The 15,382-nt window shown below is 37.6% G+C and overlaps 1 protein-coding gene across 2 annotated transcripts in view; it reads left to right on the top strand.

The window, feature by feature from the left end:
• HS2ST1 (heparan sulfate 2-O-sulfotransferase 1) overlaps positions 1-14,718 on the top strand; it is a 191,850-nt gene extending 177,132 nt beyond the window's left edge. Inside the window, exons 5-7 of one of the 2 annotated variants that reach the window (XM_030866130.2) lie at positions 9,212-9,309; positions 11,522-11,679; positions 12,917-14,718. In XM_030866130.2, the coding sequence (XP_030721990.1) occupies positions 9,212-9,309; positions 11,522-11,679; positions 12,917-13,146 (486 nt within the window). In that variant the 3' untranslated portion in view covers positions 13,147-14,718. The remainder of the gene's footprint in view (positions 1-9,211; positions 9,310-11,521; positions 11,680-12,916) is intronic. The other variant, XM_030866131.2, reaches the window with a different exon arrangement.
• Positions 14,719-15,382: the final 664 nt, after the last annotated feature.

Below are 15,382 nucleotides of genomic sequence, written 5' to 3'. Positions count from 1 at the left end.
ATGGTAACATAAATAATATATTTTAATGCAAATAACCATTTTCAGAAAAAGGTATAAATAGTGGCATTTTACATTTTTGCAAATTTTTAAAACACCTGATTTAATATAATATAGACAGCTGGATTTTCATATCTGCTGCTGAATCAGTCTATTTAATACATTCTTTTGGTGAAGTGTATGAAGAAAATTCAGCTTTACACAGATATGTAACTAGAAAAAGCAGTATTTTAATAGCCTTTTCAGAAAATTGTGGAAATTCTTCTTTAATATTACACTAAAACTTAACTAGTAGTAGTTTCTTAAAGTTATTGAAGTGTGGAATCTGAAACCATAGCAGTTAACCTTTTATGTTCTGCTGCATTAAAATCCACTGATATATTTTATACTTTGAATGGATTTTTTAACCAAGCATAATTTTTTAACCTCATGTATTGGTCATTTGGAACACATTAGTTCACTGAGTTACGTGGATCTTCCAAGTGTTGGCACATTTTATTATACAATATCAAAAATTCACATTCGTTAACGTCACCACTTATCTCATCAGAAAAGTCTGTAAGTATTGGGAACCTGTCAGGCTTATGGTGACAGATGAAGTAAAAATAAATTTAAATTTTTATATTTTTTAGTTTGAAAGCTTAGCTTTTATCACTGGCACCCACAGGATTTCTCCACCTTGACACTATTGTTGCTTTTGGCCAGAGAATTCCTTGTTGTGAGGGCTGCCTTACACATTATAGGACGTTTAGCAGCATCTCTGACTTCTACCTAGTAGCATCTCCCCTACACCCTCCAGGTGTGAGAACGAAGAAGGTCTCCAAACATTGCCAGATGTCACCTGGGGGTCAAAACAGCGCCAGCTGAGAACCGCTGGGCTACTAAGACTGTCAGTTGTTTTCTTTCAAGTGGCAGACCCACTTTGTTCATTTTGAGAAAACATTAACCAAATACCCAAGTTTGAATAGTCTGTCTCTCAGGCCTTCTTTCAGCATAGGCCTTCTTACAGCTTCCAAATAACTATACCTATAATTCTCATCACTCACGTTTTCTAAATATGTAAATATTTATCTTATGAATATTTCAGTTTTGTACTATCCTATAGGTTATTAATCATTTTTATTAATTATTGTTTTATTAGCAGAACACCAAGGGGGTTATACTTATGGAAAGAGTGTATAGTTACATGCTGTAAATAACAATCTAAAGGAGAATGAGTTTTTGCTTAAGAAGTACTCATTGATCTCAGAGATCACAATTCCTACCCCAATTTGCTTTTCGTATTTCTTACTCTAAATTAACTAGACTTATTGACAGCTGTAGGAATTATAATGAATTCAGAATATTATACCTAAAAATATGTATTAGTTTATAAAAGATATTAATGAGGTTAGAAGAATTCCATACTTAGCCACTACCTGATCCTACTACTGGCTTACAAAATACTGCTTCAGTAGTCCTTAGCAATTCATAATCCCCTGACTGTGGTTTGCTTATTGAACATGGATTTTACACAAAAGCATTTGAGAACTTATTACTGTTTGCTTAGAAAGTGTTTTATATGTACAATGCACCACAGGAGGGCTTCCCTGGAGGCGCAGTGGTTGAGAGTCCGCCGCCGATGCAGGGGACACGGGTTCGTGCCCCAGTCCAGAAAGATCCCACATGCCGCAGAGCGGCTGGGCCCGTGGGCCATGGCCGCTGAGCCTGCGCGTCCAGAGCCTGTGCTCCGCAGCGGGAGAGGCCACAACGGTGAGAGGCCCACGTACTGCAAAAAAAAAAAAAAAAAAAAAAAAAGCACCACAGGAAAGCAATATAATATCTTTGCAGTTCATATTTAAAGGTTTGATAACTCTTTGTTGTAGACCAGTTTCTCTATCTCAGTAAAAGGTACAATCCAGAGTCAGCCTTGACCTGTCATCTTCCCAGGCTTCTGATCGAACTACTATATATGTGGTTCAAAAGAGAGAAAATGGAAAGAAAAGTCCGTTGTAATGAAGTTGAAGAAAGAGATGATGAGTTCAAATTGGACATTATTTTTAGTCATGTATAAGCAGATGGAAACATCCACTAGAAATGTATTTGTGTATCAAGAAATAAATCTGAACTTAGTCATAGATTTGGGAGTCATCAGCATTAAGTGGGAGTTGAAACAAGGGATTGAATGAAATTGCACTTGGGAGACATACAGAGTATGAAGACAGGACCAAACGAAAAAGGAAGAAGAAAAAAAGGGGGTGCAAATATGTAGCTCTGGGGAATGACAACATTTAAGGAGTAGGCAAAGGGAGGGAAGCACACCAAGAAGACTGAGGTTGGAGAATCAGAAGACAAACCTGGTGAGTCCTTGAAATGCATGGAAAAATCATTTCAATCACGAAGAGGTTAGTGAATTGAGAATTTAAAACTTTCCCTTAGACTTGTCAATGGGGAGGTCAGAGAAGGTGCTTATGTGGAATCCAAAGGGTTGAGGAGTAACCGTGAGAAGTTAAGACTGAGAGGAAAGACTACTCTTGAGATAGAAGTTTGGCTTTGAAGGGAGCAAAAAATATGAGAAATGTTTTACTAAAGGCGACAGATACTTGGGCATATTAATGTACCTGAAGAGAGCAAGGGGTTATGATGGAAAAACTGGAGAAAAATTGGTGAAGCAGGGTCTCAGAAGGGAGTGAGAAAGGGTATTTAAAGATAGGAGGAAATACTTTTTTACAGATAAGGGCAGTAGGGGCTGCAGATAAGCTTTTATCTAAGCAGGAATCAAGGGAGCTCACTCTCAGCTTCAGTTTTCTGTATAAAGTATGAAGCAAGGTCATTTGTAGAAAAGGGTTTGAATGTAAATATAATTGCCATCACTATCAAGCATCAAATTTTGTTTATTTTAACCTACAATTCTAGGAATTTAAACTAATAATCTAAATAGTCTAAAGAATATTTTGATATTTCCTGCTTTTAAAAACATTTGTATGTAGTTCACAAAGAATTGCTCTTTCTAAGCATAGATGGTGTTTAAGTGAAAAAGCTGATCATAACTTTTTGTTTCTGTGGTGTACTGAACTGAGTTTTGTTTTTGCTTTTTATTTTAAGAAGAAATTTTATAAGAGTAAAACATTTATTTATAGAAAATTCTATTTCTGAAATGTGGTCAGAATGTTCAGGAGAAAGTGAATAGAAGTTAGCAAATGAGTGGGAAAGTTCTGGTGGGCAGCATTTGATTGACAATCGTCTCCTGTGCTGTGAGTAGAGAAGCCCAAGGGCTGATGTCACTGTTGGAGTCAGTGGAGAAGTTCATCTTGATTAAGACGCCAGTGGATTGATTCATTGAGCTGTATGTGGTCAAGATGGTATTGAGTTTCGTTAACTTGATTTCACTCACTAGGAAATGCTTGGTTTACTTTATGCATCACATATTTATAAAGAAAAAGGAGGGACTTCCCTGGTGGCACAGTGGTTAAGAATCTGCCTGCCAATGCAGGGAACAGGGGTTTGAGCCCTGGTCCAGGAAGGATGCTGCGGAGCAGCTAAGCCCGTGCACCACAACTACTGAGCCTGCGCTCTAGAGCCCGCGAGCCACAACTACTGAGCCCGTGTGCCACAACTTCTGAGCCCGTGTGCCACAACTTCTGAGCCCGTGTGCCACAACTACTGAAGCCCTTGCGCCTAGAGCCTGTGCTCTGCAACAAGAGAAGCCACCGCGATGAGAGAAGCCCGCCCACCGCAATGAAGAGTAGCCCCCGCTTGCTGCAACTAGAGAAGGCCCGCGTGCAGCAACGAAGACCCAATGCAGCCAAAAATAATAATAAATAAATAAAATAAAAAATAAAGTATGAAAAAAATTTTTAAAAAGATAGAAAAAGGAGAATTTCTGTTTTACATTAAGATCTAGCACAATCATGTATGTTCGCCAATTTTTGATTATTTGTATTTGTTTTTTTTTTCTTTACATCTTCCTTGCTATGGCCTGTCTTTGGGCTGTTTCTTTTAAGTTGATAGGAGTGAAGCACCTTTGCCAAATGATAAGAAGGAACTACAAAGGAGGCAAAACCCAAACTATTTTTCCACTTTTATATTATCTAATAAAATGTTTGGTAGGTGAATTAGGGTAGATGCTTCTGAAACAAAGAAATTAAAATGCTTAGGTAGTTTTTTTCTGTCATACATAAAAACCTAAAGGTGAGGGGCCCAGGATTTTAGAGCAGCTTTGCTGCACACAGTCATTCAGGGAGCTGGGTTCCTGCCATATTGTTACTCTGCTACCCTTCAGGGGCTTGCCCTTATGTGCTCGGTTTAATTTGGGTCACCACGACATCTGTCTTCCAGCTCATGGGAAGGAGGGAAGTTAGAGGCCCACCAATTTCCTTTTAACCAAGTGACCCAGAACTTGCTCACATCACTTCTGCCCCCAGTCTCCTGGCAAGAACTTAGTCATATGGCCATACCTAACTGCAAGAGAGGCTAAACTCTATGACTGTGGAAGAAGGGAAGAACGGATTTTGGTGGTAACTCTTATACTGCCAGAGTAGGCTAGCAGATTTTAAACTACTGGCCAAAAATAAACTTGAAGATTATCTACAGATTTTGTTTGAAATACTAAAATACTTTTAGTATTTTAGAACACAGGAAGAAGGAGTTGGCTAACTAGAGAACTTGGGTCAAAATAGCCATCCTGCATGCTCATTCATTAACCAGTTTTAATTCCAATAGTGGATACTTAAATTTCCAAAATTTTCCGTATAGTGACTCTATGGGAACTTTTAATACTGCAGCCTCTTTCACTGTCCTATTTTCTTATTGGATTGGCCAAAAAATTCCTTCGGTTTTTAAGTAAAAATATTAGACACATTTTTCATTTTCACTGAGAACTTTATTGAACAACGTATTCACCATTTTGTTCCACTACCTTCTGCCATTTTTCAGGCAACTTCATAATTCCATCTTCCCAAAACTTTTTAAAGAACCGTTCTAGGTGCCTTTTACAGTCTTCCAGGGAATTGAAATTTTTTGCATTAAGAGAATTTTGTAAAGACCGGAATAAATGGGAATCCAAAGGTGCAATGTGTGGTGAATATGGTGGATGAATCAGAACTTCCCAGCCAAGCTGTGACAGTTTTTTGCCTGGTCATCAAAGAAACATGTGGCCTTGCGGTATTCTGATGGAAGATTATGTGTCTTCTGTTGACTAATTCCAGACGCTTTTCTTCGAGCGCTGCTTTCAGTTGGTCTAATTGGGAGCAGTACTTGTTGGAATTAATTGTTTGGTGTTCCGAAAGGAGCTCATAATAAAGGACTCCCTTCCATCCCACCATATACACATCACCTTCTTTGGATGAAGACCGGCCTTTGGTGAGGTGGATGGTGGTTCATTTCACTTGCCCCACGAACTCTTCCGTTCCATATTATTGTACAGTATTCATTTTTCATCGCCCATCACAATTTGTTTTAAAAACAGAACATTTTTGTTACGTTTAAGTACCGAATAGCATGAGGAAATATAGTCAAGAAGGTTTTTTTCGCTTAACTTATGTGGAACCCTCACATCGAAGCGATTCACATAACCAAGCTGGTGCAAATGATTTTCAGTGCTTGATTTGGATATTTTGAATATGTCGGCTATCTCCCACGTGGTATAACCTTGATTGTTCTCAATTAATGTCTCGATTTGATCACTATCAACTTCAACTGGTCTACCTGACCGTGGAGAACTGTCCAGCGAGAAATCTCCAGCATGAAACTTCGCAAACCACTTTGGACACATTCGATCAGTCACAGCACCTTCTCCATACACTGCACAAATCTTTTCTTTTTTGCGTTTCGGTTGCGTTTTTACCTTTCTTGAAATAATAAAGCATAATATGCCGAAAATGTTGCTTTTTTCTTCCATCTTCAATATTAAAATGACTACACAAAAATTCACCAATTTTGATGTTTTTTAAAAATGCACGCTGATATGACAGCTGTCACAATACAATTTAACAAAATTGTTTCGAATGAAGTTAAAGACAACTAAGCACTACTAGAGCCATCTTACGGAAAAAAACGAACAAACCTTTTGGCCAACCCAACACATTTAAGCAAAATCTTTTTGTCTTTGAATCTTACACGCACACATACACACACACAGTGGTGGTACAGTTTATGAGTTCACTCACAATCACCTTAGTAATTCATTTCTTTTTCATCTGATACTCTATTCAGATGAAGGTATAATGAAGCAGAGCACCTCTTCTGAACTTCAGAAGCACTGTACTGTGATTTAGGATTTGTTTGAAACTGATTAGGCGTGAAATCAGAAACCTTCTGATATATCACCACTGGGTTTATTGGAACCTGAGATACGGTAGAGATAGATACATAGGTTGTTTTCTTTTTATGAGCTGCAAGGTGGCATAAATGATAGTAAAACCACTTTTTAGAAAGTGACTTAGACCAGCAAATCTAAATCAGACCATCTAGTAAATTTCAGACATACTGTAATGGCCATTGAAATGGGGTTGATTGTTAAGTGTAAACTGAGATGTTTTCACTTAAAAAAATAGATTGATATGGATGTGTGTATGTGTGTGTGTGTGTGTGTGTGTGTGTGTGTATACATTGGCGGCTGGGGGAGAAATCCTAAGAGAATTTGAGAGAACTCTAAGGAACTGTCAAAATGCTTCATGAAAAAATTTTACTGCCCCTGTCTTCATCTCAACTAGAATTGTACCTTTAATGCTCATGCAAAATCTCCAAAGTGCAGTCTTTCCAGCCATTTACAAATATTGATTATGCAAACATTTGGTATAACAATGTATTGTATGCTATGGAGGACACAATGATTGTGCAAACAGTTGGTATAGCAAGATATTGTATGCTGTGGAGGACACAAATGCATACTATACTGCATGATCCCTCCAATAAGTGTTTTCTATAGTTCAGGAGAGAACATAATACAATTTTTTTCCCAAAGTACATGGAGCAAGTTCTTTAAATAAAGATGTATATATAAATAACATACTTGGATCCTAAGAGCTGGCTATTACAAGGCAGTATTTAATTCATTTATATGAGTTAAAAAAAAATGAGTGACTTTAGGCCAGAGTAGTCATTGGAAAGATAGTCTTCATGTAAACTAGATTGGTGGAGGGAAGCACTTTCAGAGGAAGAAAATGTAATCAGCAAAATATATGGATTTGCAGGTACATATGACATGCTTGAGAAACTGTAAAACAGGTTAATCTGGTAAAGATGGAAGTTATACATGGAGATAAGGCTAGACTTGCACACTGAGGTCAGATTATGAAGCATTCTTTAAAGCCAGGATAAAGAGTTTGTATTTCTCTTTTTAAAAAGATATTGGAAGCTATTGAAGTTTTCTGAGTAGAGGATGTTAGAAGTGACTACTTAGACTAACCTGGTAGTCTAAGAGCAGATTGAAGGAAGGGAGGGAAGGGAGCCCAATTAGGAAGTGATTGTAAGAATGGAGACATGACATGGCAAGATCCTGATGGAAGATTGGGGAAAAAAAAAGATGCATTGGAAAGACATTACCTCAAGGATGTTAAGTGAGGGAGAGGAAAAATAAAGAAATGTGCTGAGATCTTGAGTCTGAATTACAAGGGGCAATGTCATCCTATTGCCAGAAATATTGAATATGAGGTAATACTGGAAATTCAAATGAAAAGGCATACTAAGTATCAGAAGATAGGTAAGAGGTGATGGATCTGGGGGTACAAATTTGGAAACTTTTGCCTAGAAATTATAAATGAAGCCAAGGAAGTGTGAATAAGCTAAGGAAGGGAGTGGGTAAAGAGAAGACAGCTGAGTTTCCATGCTTGGTAGAAGGACCAAAACATGCCTTAAAAGAAGATAGTGATAGTACATTCAGAAAGGTACAGAGAACCAACAAAAAGCCAAAAAGGGGAGTGTTCAAAGACGTAGACAACGCTGTGGAGGTCAGGGAGAACAAGAACCAACAAAACATTGTATTTGACTATTAGGGAGGAGAGGTGGGGAGAGAAAGACAGACGTAGACACATCCCATTTATTGAGTGCCTACAGTGAACCACTCTTTGTGGTAGATTCTTTTAGATCCATGATTTTATTTCTTCCTCAAAGTAAGATTATGTCCTCCTTTTTCCTATGAGGAAACTAACACAGAACTTAAGTTTTTCTGGGTTCAAGATTCAAACCCAAGTCATAAATCTTTTTCCTATATCATGGTGAAGGTCATCTGTAAAAGAAATGGGCAAATCAATTGTGGGCTGCAGTTTGCTGTTGCCTCTTAAATGTTGCCAGAATAAAGATAATTATTCCACTATACCTCTAGCCATAGTCAGACCTAAGGGTTTGGGGTCCTATTCTTACTAGATTTTTGGTTGAAAGGGACCTTTGAATTTATCTGATTTTATAGATTAGAAAGTGAGGTTTGGAGGCCATAAAGACTTACTCAAGATAGAGTCACACATGGTTCTAGAAACTCAGGAGTCTGGACTCTGGATGCGTTCTCTTTCTACTTTTACATACCCCCTCTTCTCAGAAATAACAGGTGGTATTTATAGATGTCTACTCCAACAGCCTGAGCTCTTAAGTTTGTTCTCTGGCATCTTAATATCATTTCAAATAGATAACGCCTACTGTAAAAATGCCTGTGACAGACAGTAAGTACTAAAGAAAATGAAGTTGATTTAATTTTAGATCCATAACCTGTGAGTCTCCTGCCCTTTTAATTAATTTAGTCAGATGCATTTGGAGAGGATGGCATGCAAGTCATAAGTGTCCAGGGTCACTTTTGCTTTGTACAATGATTTTTTTGTTTGTTTTAATGAGAAAAGGGGAAAAGACTTAAGTGTAGTCCTACTTTATATTCTTTTCAAATAATTGTTTCACAAAGAGTATCTTTAACCTTGTTTTTATTTAACTTACTTCGGTAAGGGGATAGAAAATATAAATACACAAACTCAACATAAACCAGTACTTAATTTCAAGGATAAGTTGTTATCTGGGGGATGTTCCATTCATATAGTAGAAGAATTCTTATAAACACTGGTATAAAACAACGATGTGAGAACAACCCATGTTTAACTTTGCTCAGTATCTCAAGTATGTTTTTGTAACCTATCACTTTAATTCACTACTCGTCCCATCCACTGCCATTTATTTAATAACTTACCACATTAAGATACTTGGTAGGTGAGGCTCGGGTTTATGGCTCACATGTGCTGCTTTGTCTTTTTTCCAGACCTTTGATGAATGTGTAGCTGAGGGCGGCTCAGACTGTGCTCCGGAGAAGCTCTGGCTTCAAATCCCATTCTTCTGTGGCCACAGCTCGGAATGCTGGTAGGGAGATAAAGCTAGCTTCAATCAGTAATCTATCTATTATCTCTATAATCTGTATTTCACAAGGGTGAGTGTGTTAGTCAAGGACTAGGTGTAAGGAAGTTCGTGAAAGACCAGACCAAAAATAACATGTAATTAAGTAATACCTAGTTTTTAGTTACCTTTAAGTGCATTAAAAAGATTCTTCATGTAAAACATGCTTGCAATGATTTCTCAGATGCTGGTTTTTAATTCTTTTTTGTTTTTGGTGTTATGTGTCTTGCTATGTTCTAGCAGTGGTCTTAATTAGAGGTCAGGGTTCCTTTCATAAACCTCATTTTCTCCTAAGCTTATTGTTTGAGCCATCCATTTTAGATCAAGAAGAGGCTTAGTGGGTAAATTATTCACCTGGATTTACTGTTAAACTGATTTGACTTTGAGAGAAGCCAAGGTAAAATAAAGATATTTTATCTTTAATAGAGTTTATTTCCTCAGAATGTGCTGAGTTTTCAGTTTAAAAAAATAATGGTACGCATTAGTTCTAATCAATCATTTTAATAGGAAAAGTAGAAAAAAACAAGAACACATTCAAAGTTAGTAGCTTCCTTAAAACCATGAGCGATATAAGGAATGCCTTCTGTTCTTTCCATCATTATTTGAGATATAGTATTAGATTACTGAGAACCTTAAGGCCCTACTCAGTAGATTGTATCAACGCATAATACAATTGACCCTTTGAACAGCACAGCTTTGAACTTCGCAGGTCCACTGAAATGCAGATTTTTTTAAATAAAGATGTACTACAGTACTACATGATCCGTGGTTGGCTGAATCCTCGGATGTGGAGCTGGGGATATGGCGGGCTGACTGTAAAGTTATATGCAGATTTTCAAGTGGGGAATGGGGGATCGGGTCTGGTTGGAACCCCTAAACGCTCGTGTTGTTCAAAGGTCAACTGTAATAATGTAAGAATTGGAAGCTTAGAAAGAATGTCTTCTCAATTTTTAATCATTTCCTTACAACAGGGATCAGTAGATTACAACCCGGACACCAAATTTGGCCCATCACCTGTTTTTATAAATAGTTTTATTGGAAGACAACCACATCTATTTATTTACTTAGTGTCTGTAGCTGTTTTCACACTGCAAGAGCAGGGTTAAGTAACCAAGTGACCGAGACCATATGACCTGCAGACCCATCTCCGGCTTTACTCTCTGGCTCTTTAGAGGAAAGGTTGCCTCCCCTACCTTAGAGCAATAGAGAGTATATCTCTCCATTGGGCATTACTGAGGAGATTTTAATCACACTTCTTTAGTATGCCTCCTCGATTCATAGAACTGGGAGGCACTTGAGAAATCTGGGAGGCACCTGAGAAATCAACTCGTTTGCTTCCCCAGCTTCCCACCACCCATGCCAGCTTTTTAATGGCTGAGAAAACAAGCTCAGAAAGGCGAAGTCATCAGCTCAATATCACACTGCTTAAAGGCAGAGCTTGGCATTAGGGTTAGGGAATGTCAGTGCTAAAAAGAACCCAAAGGCATAGTTTATTTAGGGCCAACCCTCTATTAACAGCCGTTAGCTAAAAACATGAAAAATAAAAAGATTCTTAGCAGAGCCATTTCTTATCCTATTTCTGTTTTTAAGAAATATCAGAAAAACCTAAACTCATAAATTAAATGAAGATAATCGCTACACAAAATTGCTTAGACCTTCCTAGAGAGCTCTTAAAATGAACGAAGTTTAGAGTACAGTTGACCCTGGAACAAGGTGGGGGTTAATCCCGGTATAATTTATAGTTGGTCCTTTGTATCCACGGTTCCTTCGATCTGCAGATTCAACCAACCATGGTCCATGTAGTGTTGTAGTATCTACTATTGAAAGGTATTTGTGCAGGTCAAACCCATGTTGTTCAAGGGACAACTGTAGTTAACAAAAATTAAATGCACTCATACTAGATCAGATGGGAGGATATGTATACACATTTCTTAACTGTTCAAATTAAGTGTCCTCTACTAAAATCTGGGTTAGCCCTGCGTAGTTGAGCAGGAACTGGGGGCAGAGGCAAAGGAAATTAGAAACAGGTGTGCCTCCCAAAGGACATTAATAAAAGGGCATTAAGGCTTTGGATGGACATGTGTTTATCTGTTTTTTCCATAATATACAGTGTCAAAGGCATCAAAAGTATTTAGCAGATTTCACAATCAATTTTTTTATTCCTTTTTTTTGGTTTTAGGAATGTAGGAAGCAGGTGGGCTATGGATCAAGCCAAATATAACCTAGTTAATGAGTACTTTCTGGTGGGAGTTACTGAAGAGCTTGAAGATTTTATCATGTTATTGGAGGCAGCTTTGCCCCGGTTCTTCAGGGGTGCTACAGAGCTCTATCGTACAGGTATATAAGGATGGGTTTCTTTTTCAAGCTGTCCTTAACTTTGTTTGCCACTTGCAAAATATGTGTGATTTGAAGTTTGTTGAATAAAACTCCAGAAAGGCAAGTATATTGTCTGTTTCTATTCACCATTTTCAATACAAAAACAGTACATGGCACACAGACGGTATTCATTAAATATTTGTTTAATGAATAAACATGCACGAGATTATAATTAAAAGGCATTGTAGGTATAATGGAAAGATACAAACTACAGGGCCAGCCTTAGAAATGTGTGATATTCAGTAGTGCCAGCCATACATTCCACCCTTTAGACATGTCTAGTGCTATTTAGGTAGGGGTAGGATGGAGAGACTGAGTCACATTGGTAATGATCCTGTGCTATGTCACAGTGCTCCTAAAAGAATGCTTCAGCAGCTGTGACAGTATTACATATCTGAAAGTGACCGTGCTGGTTCAATCTAATTCTGATTTTTTTTTTCTGTTCTTTGGTAAGATACAATCAGAGGAACTCTTCCTGGAGTATGCATGTGCCCTAGCTTTTAACACATAGGTATAGAGAATAGGTTATGAAAAATCAGCACTAAGTTTGAAAATAGGTATTTTATCATGTCTTTAAAAACAAACTAGTCAGAGCACCAAGCATTTGAGAATACAGCATGTAAGGTGACAGCCTACACTTTACCAAGTGGCCATTCTTACTTTTTCTTAAAATAAATTTATTTATTTTTGGCTGCATTGGGTGTTCGTTGCTGTGCGCGGGCTTTCTCTAGTTGCGGAGAGCGGTGGCTGCTCTTCGTTGTGGTGCACGGGCTTCTCATTGAAGTGGCTTCTCTTGTTGCGGAGCACGGGCTCTAGATGCGTGGGCTTCAGTAATTGTGGAGCATGGGCTTAGTTGCTCTGCAGCATGTGGGATCTTCCCGGACCAGGGCTCAAACCCATGTCCCCTCCATTGGCAGGCGGATTCCCAACCGCTGCGCCACCAGGGACGTCCACGATTCTTACTTTTATTATTTGACATCTCATTAAGTCTTTAACAAGGGTAAGGATTTGCATTACAAAGGAATAAATCACAGTTCTAGTATGATTAGGGCACTGTTTTTGCCTGAATGATATTAAGACAAAACAATTATGCTCTTCCATGTGTCATACTAACTTAAACAGTCTCTTCAAATAAACAGGCATTGATCTTTTGTGTGTTCTCAGAATTTATTTACCTTTTCTCTTTTTCCTTTGTAAGTAGGAAAGAAATCTCATCTTAGGAAAACCACAGAGAAGAAACTCCCTACTAAACAAACCATTGCAAAACTACAGCAATCTGACATTTGGAAAATGGAGAATGAGTTCTATGAGTTTGCACTAGAGCAGTTCCAATTCATCAGAGCCCACGCTGTACGAGAAAAAGATGGAGACCTCTACATCCTTGCACAGAACTTTTTCTATGAAAAGATTTACCCTAAATCGAACTGAGTACAAAGTGTGGCAGTTAGATTCTTGAACTACAACTTTGACCCTGTCTTCACCTTAGTTCTCAGCTCCACAACTTGGATTGCTGATGGGTGTGTAAGATAATTTGTATTGAACTGAGTTAGGATACAGACAGTGACGTCAAGGAAGTAGATTCTGGCTGACATGTCAGTGGTCTAGGAAGTTTAAGTTTCAGCCTTTTTTTTTTTTTTTCTGGTTAAATTTTGGTGGGAGTTATAACCTCCTGCCTGAACAAAACCTACACATCACCTAAAATAAACACATAGCAGGTCTAATTGAAGGCTAAATAATGAAATACAATTTCAGAAAAAGTTCTGATACTCTTTTTGATAAAGCATTTTTTTTCAACTAACCATGAATGAAGATGAATCCATTTGCTACTTCCACCTTCACCTGGAGGTTTGGGTTATACGCCTCTACTGGATAGTGTTATTAACTGTTTGGTGGTGTGTACTTTGTTTCTGTGAATCACGTCCCATGAAATTTACTGAAATGTTTGATCACGTTTGCTAAGACTGTATCTGCTGTAGTTGGAACTGCCCATATTTATGTAGGTCATTTTAATTTTCTTAAAAAAATGATGATTAGTGTTAAAAATCAATTTAAACCATTATTAATACTGTAAAAAGAATCAAAGCAGTATTTCTCATTCCTGTCTCCCCAGTATCTAAGATTGGGGAAACACTTCAAAGAATGTTGACATTGCCTGAAGTTTTGGTTAAGGCTTCCACACATTAATATCAAAAAAGTAAGTTTAGTATTTGTTTCTCCATGGGTTATTTGTAAAGGTGTAAACTGAGGTATTGGTGAGTCCATATTATAACTCCATTTAGTGAGCTGTGGTAATGGGTAGGATTTTTCCTACTTCTTCTGTACTTTTACTTGTAGACTATTTTTACTAAGGTGCTTTATAATGTGTTTTAAAGCATTGCATTTACGAAAAAAATTGGAAAATGCTGTAAATATTGCATATTTTATGTATTTGGACCAAAAGATTATAAGTAATTAGACAAAAAGTGGTTTTGCACCAATTTTATTATGTCAAGTAAAACCATCAGACCTACTGTTCTTGTATTTTTCATTTAACTTTACTGTTAAGACATCACTGCAGTGAACTTCAATAACCTTTCAATTTTGAGACACAGTACATTATTCATAATTGGGGGCAGTAGTTATAGTGGAAAGAGTACTGGATGAGGAGTCAGAAAACTTGATTTCTTGTCCTGGCTCTGCCACTTACCAGCTGTGTGATCTTGGGCAAGTCACTTAATTGCTCTCTGCCTCAGTTTCCTCATCCTGCAGTGAGGATGATAATACCTGTCCTACCTACCTCACAGGGGTGTTGTGAGGATTAAATGAGATGGCATGTGAAAGCACTTTGAAACTGTAAGGCGCTATGTAAACGTAAGGTGTTATGGAAACATCTTTAACATATAGTTTCATACCATTCATTTTTTAACAAAGAAGGAGAAGAGTCCACCTATAAGCTGGTTGAAAAAACAGTTAATCTCTTGATATAAATTTCTGTCTAATAAATCTCTTCTCAGTGTTTTATCTTCCCTGTTTCAACAACTATTGAAATATTGAAACACCTGTGAACTCTTACAGTTTCCTGAGCAGCTGCTTGAGTTCAGGAGGTTCCCTGTTTGAAAAAAGATTTCATTAGCTGACTCAGGGCAAGGGAAAATTTGCTCTTCAAATTTGGAAGATTTTTTCTGTTTTTATTTTACATTACCGTTCAGAAAGCGTAGCTATTTTATACCTCTGGTTTTTAAGGTATACTTTGCAGAGTTTGATCTCCCCGTGCATTCTTTACCTTCTTCCACTTCTTAGAGTAGCAGAGATAAAGAATTTTAGAAACATTTTCTAAAAGGATAATCTTTAATATGTTTAGTTTAAATAAATATCCCCGAACAAGGCCTCACCAAACTATGTAAGCATTTTAGTCAGGTGGCTTTAAAGGTTATTAATTGCATAGAAGGAGGAGGGAGCGCTACTTATCAAAAGACATTTATAGACAAATTTAAAGAAAAGCTGAAGGAAGTTGACAGAAAGAGTCATTGTAGCACCCTTTCCCCCCAATAATAGGACAATATTAAGGGATTATCAACAGGCATACTTTTCTTACTTGGCTTTCTTTTTGGTGTATTTAATACCTTTTATAGGTATTTGTGGAGAATATATACAAATGATTTCCTTGCCCAAAGTAAAGCACCAC

This window comes from Globicephala melas, chromosome 1 (genome assembly GCF_963455315.2).
Source record: "Globicephala melas chromosome 1, mGloMel1.2, whole genome shotgun sequence".
NCBI classification, from domain to species: domain Eukaryota; kingdom Metazoa; phylum Chordata; class Mammalia; order Artiodactyla; family Delphinidae; genus Globicephala; species Globicephala melas.
The sequence above is the reverse complement of the archived record's forward strand: the minus strand, read 5'-3'. Positions and strand labels throughout refer to the sequence as shown.